We start from the raw sequence: 13,348 nt of genomic DNA, 5'->3' as shown, positions 1-13,348 counted from the left end.
ACTAAATTTTGCCTTGCAGAGTTCCAGTAGAAGAATTAAAGGGCAATAGGGGAGGGGCACTCCTAGTGGTCTTCAGATGATTACTCCGATCCTGCCTCATCGCCATCCTAAACTGATTCTGAGGCTTGTCATCATTCATAGAGCCAACTACCTTCCTAACACCTCACTAAGCCAGTTAACGCCACTCCAAGACCACAGCTGATTCACCACAGTGTGATAACCTCAGCCTTGGGCATCTGTTTTTCTCTTAATTGTCTCTGGCCCTCTTGAAAATTTATGTAGACTCACCTGTCCATAGCAGCACCCCTCTGTTCCCATGATTGTCATAGTCTGTATTTTGAAGAGCTTAAAATGTAACTTTTTATTTTTTTGATTTCTATTAGTGCTAATAACTCCCCAGTTACCCTCCTCCTAAACAAAAGGTGAACTTAAGAACTCTTTTCTGCCCAACCAAGTCTTGTGATAAGCACTAGAGGAATTCTCCCTTGTAAACATGGCTAATTTTGAACATACAGGATCTATTAGCCCTACAAAGATGCTCGGCATAAGTGGAAGTAGTATACCAATTGGAAGAGGCTGACAAACAGTCACGTTGGTGGAGATGGTGATGACTGGCAGTGGCTTTTGTTTGCTTTTTGTTTTGGACAACAGGAACTGGCAAGTACTCTAGGCTAGCCTCAAACTCTCAGTCTTCCTACCACAGCCTCCTCAGTGCTAGAATTGCAGTTGTGTGCCACCACACTGGCCTGGAATGATCACATTCCACAGTTCACCTACCCCTTAAACTGTCTATCTCCAGTAATTGCTTTTGCTTCAGTAGCAACTACCTTTATCCTCCAGACTAATCACAAAACCAAACAATTCCAGGACATAGATCCTAGTAGCAGCACCAGGCCCCATGCCTCCAGGGAGCAGCCCAGCTTACATCCATCCCACATTCTCTCTCAAAGGGTTCTCTGTGCATCTGTTTAGAACCTTTCTCCTTTTTTTTTTTTTTTCATTAATTGTGGTCTTTACTTCTCTTGTACCCTCCTGAGAAGTTTATGGCTCATACCAACAGAAACACTTGAACTTGTCCTCCTATCTGTGAGTGTCCATCTCACTTCTTACCTGCTTAACTTGTCAGTGTGCTTCAGCCTTCATCTTTGGCCTCCACTGTGATGTCATATCTGGACCACTTTAAATAAAACAGCAGGCTTTTCCTCCTCACCCCTCCAAAAGTACCTAGCCATGCAACCATCTCCCTTAGCCCTTCCTGTTTATGTCACTTAGTCCTTTTTTCTTCTTATATACTTGCTGTAAGCAAGTAGAGTAATGGGTAGAATAATGGATGAAGCACCGTCTCAGCCCCTAGGTTAATGGCAGAGTAGGAGAGACAGCTGCCGGCAATTTTCATGTCACAGTGCCTGCTATCAGGAGGACAGAAACAGGAAGTAAGTGATACTTCGAGGAAATCAGACTAAGGTCAGTTACAGAAGAGACAATGACTGAGATTGGCCTTGAGAATGATACGGTGGTTCCAGACCAGCCTTGTGGATGCGTCAGAACAGGCCAGGAGTTCTATGGGAGGCATCCTTTGTTGCAGACCGTGAGCACTTGGAAAACCCTGAGACACTGAGCTGAGAGGTAAATGTGCTAGTGGCCCTCGGCCATCAGCCCTCTCTCAGCTGCCCTGAGCCCTTTAGCCTCTCTCTTGTACATCCCATTGTGACTCTTGGAGGTTAAACATTTCAGAAGGTGGTGGTAGCAGAGAGCATAGAACACTGGGTTCCTTGTGAGTCTTTGCACGTGAATCTAGGCTTTTAATGAAACCTAAGTAAACAGACATTTTCCCAGGTTGTCCTTCCCTTCATGTTTTCATTTCGATTCTCCTTGTACTAAACATTTCCTTCTCAACAGCACTTGAAACTCTGAAATCTGCTGGGTTCCCAGGAATGCTGTTGACAGTCATTGCCAAGAGCAGTGTGTTTTCCACTTAGGAAATTACACTTCTCTTTGGTATTATTATTTCTGACCACTGTATTGTGTTGGGGGACATTGCTGAAGAATGACAAAGATGGCTTCCTCAGAGTGGTTACTAGAAAAGAAACAGGGGGTCTTGTTTAAAAGAAAAGAAAAAAGTATACTTAAGTAGAAAATGACAGGAAAAAAAAAGAATAAAAATAGGTTAGAGTATATTTCCAAGTGAAAATTTTATTTTCAGAAATGTGAGTTTCTCAGTTATTCAGTTTTCTTCTATTCAAGTCTGTACCCATTTTTATGTTTGGTCACCTGCCTCTTTCTTGTTGATTTCTAGAAGTTTTAAAATATCTCCAGCTGCCAGTACTTTCGCTGTGGGGTCCGTATCTTTCTCCGTTCCGTAGGTGTTCTCCCAGAATAGGCAGCTTCTCTCTTAGTCAGAAGACCATGATGGGCAGCTGTCCAGGTCCCTACTCTCCTGTCATGTGGCCATTGCTGAGTGTAGCTACAGTTCAGATTCTGACCTCTTGACATGGGGTTCCGTAGTCCTCTAGGTACTATGCTGTTCCTTAAGAGGCTGTCCCCTGGGCTGGCAGAAACAGTCAAGGGATTGAGTTCAGGGACTGTCCCTGCAGTCCTTTCAGAGGGCTGCTTTCCTAGATTCTGGCTGTTTGTCACAGGCTGTGCTGCTCAGCACTCAGTTAAAGCTCAAGGACAACCCTTTGTACATCTCCAGAGCTTTCAGTTACCGTAGCTCTCTCTTCTTCACTCTCCTGCTCCTCTAAAGCCTATGCATTTGCCTACCCAGATGCAGCTGTCACCTTGATGCAGAATACAGCTAATTTGTTTCAGTTAGATATGAGCAGATGATAGTAGACATGTAAAAAATGCCTTTGAAAGAAGAGGTTTTTGCTTATAGCTCCCTGGAGCAGGGGGCATGCCACCTCACACAGAACCACACAAGGAAGCACCCTATGAAGCAGAAGGGACAGATGACCCGCAGCCTGTGTTGTGGAAGGATGAGATGCGACAGGCTGGGCACTTGTGTGGGGAGATGGCTGTTACCATTTCTAAAGTCTCTGTGTGGTCTCTTGGTGTCTGGTACCTAGCCCTAGGGTGATTTCAAATGGAAGAAGGGGATGGTGCTTGATTGTTCTGTCGAAATTTTCCAGAGAGTAAATACATGGGGCTTGATCCTAATGGGTTAGCTTGCATGAGAAAGATGTGTTCACAGAAGAGTCTGTTCCTGACCCACAAAGTACTGATAACCAGAAATAGAACCCTTGATTGATACCCTCTACCTTCATGACACTCCAGCCTCCCGGTGCCACAGAAAGTCCACCTGGAAAGGTGTGATGGCTGGTTAAGCTCTTGTGGACTCTGAGATGTCCCAACCAATGCACAGCAGCCATAAAGGGGCCTCCTGAGGTCCCACATGTGTGACTTGAGTTCTGTTGCTTTGTAGCACTAAATGTGTGAATTGGTGCCTTGTAGTGGTACTTTGTTAATAAAATCTTGTAGCCAAGAAATATCTAAACTTTAGCCAGTGTTACTAAAAACTATTTCTGAATTCAATGTATAAAACAGAGCCAAAAAAGTCTTCCTCATTAAATCTCAAGTGTGTCATGTTTCTAGATGTTTCCAGAGACGTATAATCTCTTAATGAAGACTTCTGAATTGTAAAAGTAGCAGCCAAAGTATTTAAATTGCTTGTATCCAAAAAAAAAAAAAAATCTCGATTGGGAAAATCACAAATGGATTTTCATCTCAAGTGAAAATAAGTTCACATAGATCCTCTCTTTCTGAGATGAATAAAGACCTCATTTGCCCTTTTGCCTAAAACAACTGAAAAAACAAATAACACTGCATGTTGGACAGTGAAAAGCATAGATTCTGAGAAAAGAGAAAGCAACAAAGTGGATTTACAGTTTTCTCCTTTTATTGTTTGATGTTTTCAGGCTGCTGTGCAGGGAGGGATACTACAGGCGGAGCTCTTCTTGCTGGGCCAAAGGGTGTTGGTCACAGTCTTATTCTCTGTGATGCCTTGGCTTCTTGGTGCCTTGCCTGCCAGGGTAGACTGCCCTCCTGGGGTTGGCCAAACCCTAGAGACATGGTGCCTTGCCTTTGCGAGCCTGCCAGTCAGCTCATATGCCTCTTTTATTCCCACCAGCATCTAATGTTAGGTGGCACTTGGCCTCTAGAAAAACGAAGCATGTGAATTTGCTAAGATTAATTTGACATTTGTATTTCTTCTGTATATTCTAAGTGTTTAATTATTTGTTTGTTTGATCTTTGTTTTTTAATGAAGCTAATGCTGTCTATCTCGGGAGCCAAGAAATGGTCCAAGTGGTGAAGAGAGATGATGAGATCATAAAGGAACATTTACGTAAGGTAACCACTTTGGGGGCCTCAGGTTTGTCAGTTGATAGGTAGAAATACTTAGTGAGGACACATGGCTAGAATTCGCTAAGAATTGAAGACACTGAGCATTTGTAGATTCCGCCAAAGTTCTTCTGTTACAGATATATATATATATATATCTGCATTTGTTTAGTTGAATTTATTTTTTTATATCAGTACTTTCATATTTTAACAATGTATTATGCTAAGAAGCCTCTATAGCATCTGTAAATTAATGAGATATATTAAAATATAATAATTAAAACTGTAGGAAAGAACTAACATTGCATCTATCCTGATGAGCAGTGTGTTTGTCTTTCTCATCCTACACATAAGGCTGTCTTGCTCTCACATAAGAAGCAGCTTTCTGAGATATCAGCTGTATCTGCAAAAAGTAGGCTCACTCACAGATACATTTGGAAATACCAGTCTTTGAAGCTGTAAAGCCAATGTGGTTTGGAATATGCCCAAACATCCTAGTATATGAATAGCTGTGGTACTTCTGGGACATCATCTGTCCATGTCATCCTGAAGGGATAGATCTGCACTGTTTGTTTGTTTGTTTGTTTGTTTGTTTGTTTGTTTTTAAATATTTGCTTATTTTTATGTGCATTGGTGTTTTGCCTGCATGTATGTCTGTGTGAGGGTTGCGAGTTCCCCTAGAACTGGACTTACAGACAACTGTGAGCTGCTGTGTGGGTGCTGGGAATTGAACCCAGGCCCTCTGAAAGACCAGCCAGTGCTCTTAACTGCTGAGCCATCTCTCCAGCTCCAGTCTGCACCTTTTTTGTTCTCTGGCTTCAGTTCCATCAAAGCCAGAGCCTTGCATGTGCTAAGGGTACATGACCTGATGCTGAACTTCGCCCACAGCCCAGAACTGCACGGTTAAAATCCCATCCCACACAAAAGTGTTATTGTGTGCTTAGTCTGAATTGAAATTTTTTTCGTGAGTATAAATGCACATTAACTTTCAAAACATTAGTACCTGGTGCTCAGGATGTGGATCAGCGGTAGAGTACTTGCCTCATTTTGTACAAGTCCTGAGTTCAACCTCAGTACAGGCAGGAAAACAGTATCCTAAAAGGAAAATATTTCATTAATATATTGAATATATGTTGGAATATTTTAGAGATATTGTTGTAGCCATGTTTAAAATACATCTAAAGCAATTTTACTCATTCCTTCATATTCTTTTTAACAGTTACTAGAAATGTCTTAAAGTATACATGCGCCTTGCCTTGTGCTTTTTAAGACAGCACTGAGCTAGAATTTGACAATTGGCATGGAACACTGGCATCTGCTGAGTACAGTAGAATGATCCCTACTTACTCTGATAGGTCCTGCAAGTCAAAGCCTAGGTCCCACTGCACTTAGGGGCTCTTCTTCAACTGTGAGACATTAGACTGAAGCTTGTCCACAGGCGTAATTTATAATTCTGTAATGTCCCAATACAGTTTTCTGAAAGCAAGCATTATATGTATTGCTAAAAAAAGGTTTCACAATATTAAAAATATTTACTCCGACAGGGCCTTGGAAGATGCCAGTATCTGTTTGGTTTGTGTCCATAGTGGTCATTTTGTTCCTTAAGCAACAGTTGTCTAGAGATAGAAGTTTTGAATCAAGAAGAAGCTGTTCCTGCTGAGTGGAGAAGGTTGGGCAAGAAGGACCTGTTCTCCAGGGCTTTCCTACTTCCAACATTGAGAGTATGAAATTACCAGAGAATGGCATTGTATTTTGTAGCTACATTATAAGCAAGTCTTTCCAGAATGCATTTTAGTTCTCCAGGTTGGAAGTTTGTAAAAAACACTTCAACTGCTGCTTCATAGTAAGATTGGCAGATGCTCGCTTCCAAAATTCACACTTGGGGAATGACTGGGCCTGTCATGTTAGAGCCGATCCTACCACCTGGGGAAGCCAGCTGCTGTAAAATACTACTCATTCTGGATCCTGTTTGTATGTTGTGCTCAGAAAGAGGTCAAAGAAAGGTGCTAACTTATTCCTGTGCTAAGTTAAACCCATATGCACGTGTAATCATTCCCAGATAGAGGTCTGCTCATGGCAACTCTGGCCGGGCTGGAAGTTTCCTGAGTCTTTCTTGGGAGACACCTGGGAATATGCTGATAGATAGTCAACATTTCACAGTTATAGTATTAATACAGGCTCAGGAATAAGCTGTCCCAACTCCAGGGAATAAGTTTTTCTAAGACGATAATAGTAAAGGCGCTGGTAGGACTTAAGGCAGGTACAGTGCTGTTCATGTTGGTTGCAGCTCCCTTCCTGCTGTACAGAAATTCCCTTGCAGTCAGCTCACTGAAATGCCTTCCACCGCTAAACCGCAACTCTCTACTCAAATAGGATTGTCGATGTTCCTCGGCATTCCTAAGTGACTCGAGGTACAGAAAGACAGGAAGTGTATGGCCACTTCATGTTAAGTAATGAAAAAGGGAGGAAACAGGCCGTGATTGAATTTTGATAAAGGTGACTCAACATAATGTGTCCCCATCAGCTTAGGGAAGTAAAGGAACTTAGCAGAGCACATAGTTCTTGGAGGGCAGACAGGATCCTTTAGTCAAAGCTGGAAGCCCCATTCCTGAGACTGCAAATGCCTCCACCTTAGATGCTGTGTTGGGGATGCCCTCTCCCTATTTCCACCTAAGCAGAGGGACTCAGAACCTCCGTGCCCGTTCACACTGTCAAGTGTAAAGTTTTAAAGCAGCATTAATGCAAAAACTTTTCACTGCATCTCAGTTGTCCAACTCAAAACAGCTACAAAAAGAATATTTTTGCCTCCTGAAAACTAGTCTAAAAATAGTCTTGCTACCACATCAGGCTGAAAGCTTCCCAGACCCTTCCTCCACCCTGATCACCAGGTATCAGCTTTAAAGTCACCTTCAGATTTTCTGCCGTTGACTTCTATTGTTCACACAAAGAAAGGTTTTAATATTCTCTAGGGAAAGTGACCAATTTAACTCTGGGAAGTTCAGACCAACTGTCTTCCTTGCAAGGTCTAGAGACTTTATGCCCAGTACTGGACAGCTGTGCCAATTTACTGTCTCCAAGAATAGATAACTGCTTCCCTGTCCAGAAGAAAATACAGGGGCATGGTTGTTTCCATAGCAACATAGCACAGGCAGTGACATCAGAGGTTACACTGTCTCTTCACCTGACTAAATCCCACTTCTCCTTTAACTCGGCTCTCAGTGTCGCCTCCAGAAAGTTTCTCCAGCTGCAGTCCTCCCCCACCCCCATCCATGGCTCTTGTGGCTCCCCGTTCAACGTTCTATCACATTCTTATCACACCAGTATGTAGATGGACAACCTTCCTCTCACCACCAGCCCGAAGGGAGGAACTGTTACTTTCATCGGCACACCAGCACAGTTCAGTCTCTGGTGATAGGTGGGTGGAGAGGCAGAGCCATCAGGAAGCTTCTGCAGAAATGTGTTCAAATACAGTTAGCAAAATGTTTTAAAAATCAATTTGTGATGCAGTGCTAACACATTGAATAGTTGGAGGTGCCAGAGAGATGGCTCAGCGCTTAACAGTGAAGAGGGCCCAAGTTCAGCCCATGAACCCACACTAGACAACTCACAACCGCTGTAATTCCAAGCCTGCTGCTTCAGGCTCTATGGGCACCTACACCTGTCTGTAGAGACACACACAAACACATGCACATATATAATTAGAAATAATAAATTAAAGATACATAACAGTCAGAGTTACTACTATAAGTTTGTGGTAATGACTGTAATTTATCTTTTAGTCATCTACAGTAAGTTTACTATGATTTGAATATATGTGTATTAATAATACATGGCTTATTGCCTGTATTTATAGTTGAAAGAAATATTAGGGGTAAATAACAAGTTCACACTCCCAAACACTGGATCTGTGTACAACTGTAGACTCCAAGTTAAAAGCTCCATGTTAGGGAAAGAGAGGCTGGACAGCATGGTTGTTGGCTTGGGCACTGATTCAGTCATAAGCAAGGGGACAGCATCTAGAGCCGTGGTTCTCAACCCGGTCATGACTCATTTGGAGGTCAATTGCCCTTTCACAGGGGTCGCCTAAGACCACCTGAAAACAGATATTTACATTATGACTCATAACAGTAGCAGAATTACAGTTACAAAGTAGCAATGAAAATAATTTTATAGTTGGGGTCACCATAACATAAGGAATTGTATTAAAGGGTCATAGCATTAGGAGGCTTGAGAACCATCAATCCAGAGTGATAGTCCTAATATTTGGCAACCACATGATATAGCCACTGATCAATCAGAACACATAGCAGCTGCCAACAGCCCACTTAGATATCCCAATGTGTGTTAGTTTCCCTAAAAATGTGATGAGACTACCCCGTGGGAGGGATAATTTGAGGGAAAGGGCTGGAAGAATATCGGAAAACAGTTACATTTAGGTGGTATGTCTGTTTACAGGCTTTTAGAAGAAGGAATGTAGTGAGGTTGGGGGTGAAAAGCTTTGGGAGGAAAATTCAAAGGCACTTGGTGGAGGCGGAATATTAGCAGATGGGCTGAGGAATCTGAGACCGCTGCCCTTGCTCTAGGTTGGGTGGTAAGGGAGGATTGGGAGGGTATGGGAGATGGCTGGCACTTGTAAAAGAGATACTTTTGGAGTATCCAAGCAAATACATGCCGTGATGAATGCTAGGAAGCTTTAAAAGAGGCGTCTGGGCTCAATTTTGGTTGTGGCATGATAAGCCTGTAGCCAAAGCTGTTGAGTGTGTATAGCAGCCACCTACAGAAGTTGGCAATTTAAAGGAAGCAGCCATCTGAAGAGTGATGCGTGGCCATTTCAAGTTACAGGTTAGAGAGAGAGGAGCCGGTGAATACACTGGGAATAGGGCTGGGGGGGCCTGTTAGGTGAGGTCTAGAACAGAGTAAGCCACAGGAAGAAAGTCAGCTGTCCATTTTCGCTGCTCCAGATCTGTGTGGGAGCCTCTGGGGTCTCCTATGCATTCAGGCTCCTGGTGTATCTGAAGTCACAAGAAGGTCAGCATTCTCATTCTCTGTCATTGTTCTAAACTCTAAGGAGACACATGTCTCCTTCATAGAAAAGTGAATTCATGTTTGGTTACAAACTTGAAGTTTTTGTTTAAAACTCACTTAGGAGGGAAACTCTAAACTGCCGTGACCATCTTTGGCCCAAGCTTATGGAAACAGCTGTTGTGTGCTGCTTCCAGGATGAATCTAAATATCACTCTGCGTCCACAGGAGTCATGGGCAGGTGTGGCAGGGCAAGGTGGTACTGCCTCTGCCCCAAGCCAGGGCTACCATGTGATTTAAAAGGGGACAAAGTGCTTCCAAGAAAGGAGCTTTCTGCCCTAGCTCTGCCCCCATCCTCTGCTTAGCCTTCCTTAGCCAGAGGTGCGCACTGCCTGTGGGAACAGCCCTCATACAGTGCCGACATTTGCAGAATGGCCATGCAAATCCTTCTGACATGCACACGTCCTGCTTGGTGGAGCATAGGAAAGTGCTCCCTGGACCAGCACACCAGGGCTGCCTTTCCGCCAAGCCCTGCTCTGAAACAGATTGTGTTAGTTCTGCCTGTTTAACTTGAAGCCTGTCCAGAATGTCATGATCGTCCTGGAAACAGATAGGCTTGTTTTTATCTCCATCACAATGACCCAAGAGCTTCATTGAAGGGGGCTGGGGGCTGCATTACTGCGCTCTTACATTCTCCGGTGGAGCCTGGTTGAGTGTTGGAGAGCAGAGTCTGCCGTGTCACAACACGAGTTCAAATGCTGGCTCTACCACTGGCTTCATCGTATGATGCCTTTCCCCATCAATAAAATCATTTAAAATTAATATATATTCTCAGATAGACTGCTAAAATGGTGGTTTTAATTCCTAGTTTATAATTCAGCCCTCACAAAGTGTGTCCAGCATATATCAGGCATCTTTCTGTAAGTATTCATTATTACGTCTATAAAATTAGTCACAGCCTGGCTAGGCCTCTGAGTATATTTTTAAAAGTTTGGTGACTTTTCTTCAACATATGCACTCGCTTCCCACATGCTTCTTCTGTAATGAGAGGTGTGTTATTGATATTAAGTGTGTGGCTGAGGCTGGGGAATGTCCAGTTCTGTTTAGATCACAGCCACTGTTCCACAGAAGGTGCCTAAGGGAACTGTTCCTTGGGATCTGTGATGAGGAGAAACAGTGTTGCCGAATTTTTACCAGGTCTGAGCTCAATACTCAAGTGCAGGGGATTCTGATGAGCTGGACTGTGTTTTCTCAGTTTTGTTTGACTACTCAAGCACCTAGGCTACTTTTCTGAGGCGTATGCCCCACAGTCTCCAAGTGGGTTTCTTCCCATCACATGCCCGTAACGAATCCTGTGGTTTCTGAGAGCTCTAGACGGCACCCTAGAACCAGTGGGCGGAGTCTGACACAAGTGCTGCCCCCAAAGCACTGCAGCCCGTTGGCATCAGTTGATACTGGGAAGATAAAATGCTATTTCTTGTCTTTCAGCTGACGTTTTACTATGGTAAGACAGATGGCTGGTGTCCAGTAAAGTTCTATGAAGACATAAAGAAAGATTTTCCAGAAGGCAATATTCAACTCTGTGAGAAAGGAATCGCACATGCTTTTGTTCTTGGTTTTAACCAGGAGATGGCTGGCATAGTTGCAGACTGGATAAACAATGAACTTCCCAAAATATAAATACTGACCCAGGACAAAAGCACCTGCAGCCAACACGTGGATGCTGTAGGTGTGCTCTGCCCTGGGGTAATGTTTACTCTTAATGCTCGAAAAGGAAAAGAGAGACCCTCTTGTCTTACCAACCACTAACTCCCTGTGCTAAGACTAAAGTGAACCTAAGTGATGACCCATTCCACGTGTTCCCTGACTCAGGGAACCCTGTAATCTCCACAAAGATCCCTGTCTTTGCCAGAAGCCCAACAGCACTGTACAGTGCAATTTGACTAACCAGATCCCGACAAGCGAAGGAACAAACCTAAATATAGGTGATTCTGATTGAGTTCTTGCTTTATAAGTTAGATTCTCCTGGATGAGACTATGAAACACTTGCTGAAAATGAAAACCTACCCATGAATGTGAAGGATACAGTGGGGGATGTGAAATGTGTAAGACTGGGACAAGCACACCCTCCCCTTCCAGCTGCAGGGAGGAATGAATAGAGGGTGCTGGCAGCGCACTTGGGTTCCCTTCAGGTACTGGGGAAAATCGGGTCAGACTCTGTACAGGTCTCAGTGGAGATCATCAGCCTGTGATCCACCTGTAGGCAACCAGAGACTCAAGTTTGCCTGACAGTCATCCAGAGCTACTGAAGGATCCTGATCCGTCTTGCCACAGGGTAGCCAGCAGCCTGAGCCCTGAAATGCCCGATCCCAGCAGGCTCCTGTAGAGCAAGGAGAGAGGGAATGGACTGTCCACATCAGCTTTATATGGGCATGGAGTTGCTCCCCGACGTGATTCCTCCAGAGAAGCTCCATGGACAGGAAACAGTGAGCCACCGCAGCCATTCATGATGCCATTAGCTACCTTATGACTCTTCCCTTCTAAAAATCTCCGGGAGCATAGTTTTTGGAAAGATGTTTTAAATTGTTGAGTAAAACATTAACATAAATTCATTCCCCACTTGCCTAAACTTTGTTGATTGGAAAGAAATTATTTTGTAAATGAACAGAAGTAAGCTATTAAATTTGTATTACTTCACCTCTGAAAGCATTGAAGTCTAGTAGAAAAACATATTCCTGGCTGAGGAGGAAAGGAACAGCTCTGCTGCTTTCCCTTAATTGTTTCAATCCTAAGATCTCAGAGGCCAATAAACCCCACTGTGTTTAATGACAGTTGATGAACAATTGGAAGCATTCCATTTTCTTCTGGAGAAAACCCTCGTGGCAGTATCACTCCTCAGAGGCAGTGAGATGGCCATTCCTCTCAAAAGCCTAAGGCACTGATGAAAGATTTGGTTCTGATGTGTGGCCAGCTCAGCAGTAAGTGATGAATGAGTTCCCATCCTTCAGCATGGCTTCTGCATGAAACTTCTGAGCTCCAACTTCTCAGAGGGGGGAAGCCAAGACAAGGAGTGCTCTTAGTCCAAGAAGACACAGCAAGGGTTGGTACTACTCACAAGTCGTTACTGGCGTCTGCACAAGGAGGCCTTCTGGAAAGCTGACCTGGGAAGCCAGGACTCACACTCTCAGTGCCTTGCTTATAGAGCAGGCTTGATCAGTAGTGGGAAATGAGTGCATAGAAACAAGTGCTGGTAAATCAGAGCTACTAAAACAAGTGAATAGCACTCGCTTTCTTTTATAAATTACTTTATGTTGCTCTTGGTTTTCCAAGCACTGCTTTAAAGGCCTTGTTTCCTCTTTCCCATTCCTCATCAAAACACCAAATGATGTTTTATAATAAATGTCTTTCCTGCAGTTACTACTGTGTCTGGTCTGATCTCTGTGTGCTGAACTATTAAAGAGAGGCAGTCCCTGAGAATTCCACAGAGGGGCTGGAAAGATGCCTCAGTGGTTAAAGAGTACTAGCTGCTGTACCCACACCCCACATCTGCATTCAGGACCCATACCCCAATTCCTAGCACCCACATGTTGACTCACAACAGTATGTAACTCCTGTCTCAAAGGATCTGACACCCTCTTCTGGCCTCCCTGGGTACCAGATAAGCACTTTGAGACCATCTAGAATCGCATGGCAAGACCCTGTCTGAAACATAAAGAAGAGGAGGTGGCCAAAGACAGAAATACATAAGCAGTGGGTGATACCTGTTCTCCAGGAGTGTTGCCTGTGTGTTCCAGTTAGCCTTATGATGGTCACTATGGTCTCCGTTGTGCTTGTTGTAAAGCTGTCTAATTCTGGGTGAAAAGCATTAGCTGGAACCTTGGTCCAGGCCCATGGCGATTCCTAGTCTGCCCTGAAGCATGAAAGAAGCTCCGGAGACAACTCACGTGGACTCGTGTCTGGGGTCCTTTCGCCATTCGCCTCACTC

The 13,348-nt window shown here is 43.9% G+C and overlaps 1 protein-coding gene across 7 annotated transcripts in view; it reads left to right on the top strand.

The window, feature by feature from the left end:
* Positions 1-12,780, top strand: part of Ldah (lipid droplet associated hydrolase) — a 75,706-nt gene extending 62,926 nt beyond the window's left edge. For 6 of the 7 annotated variants that reach the window (XM_055625931.1, XM_055625939.1, XM_055625959.1 and 3 more), the window contains 2 exons: positions 4,268-4,350; positions 10,852-12,780. In XM_055625931.1, coding sequence (XP_055481906.1) covers positions 4,268-4,350; positions 10,852-11,043 — 275 coding nt within the window. In that variant the 3' untranslated portion in view covers positions 11,044-12,780. The remainder of the gene's footprint in view (positions 1-4,267; positions 4,351-10,851) is intronic. The other variant, XM_055625984.1, reaches the window with a different exon arrangement.
* Positions 12,781-13,348: the final 568 nt, after the last annotated feature.

Source organism: Psammomys obesus, unplaced genomic scaffold (genome assembly GCF_907164565.1).
Source record: "Psammomys obesus unplaced genomic scaffold, mPsaObe1.curated_primary_1811, whole genome shotgun sequence".
NCBI lineage: Eukaryota > Metazoa > Chordata > Mammalia > Rodentia > Muridae > Psammomys > Psammomys obesus.
The sequence above is the reverse complement of the archived record's forward strand: the minus strand, read 5'-3'. Positions and strand labels throughout refer to the sequence as shown.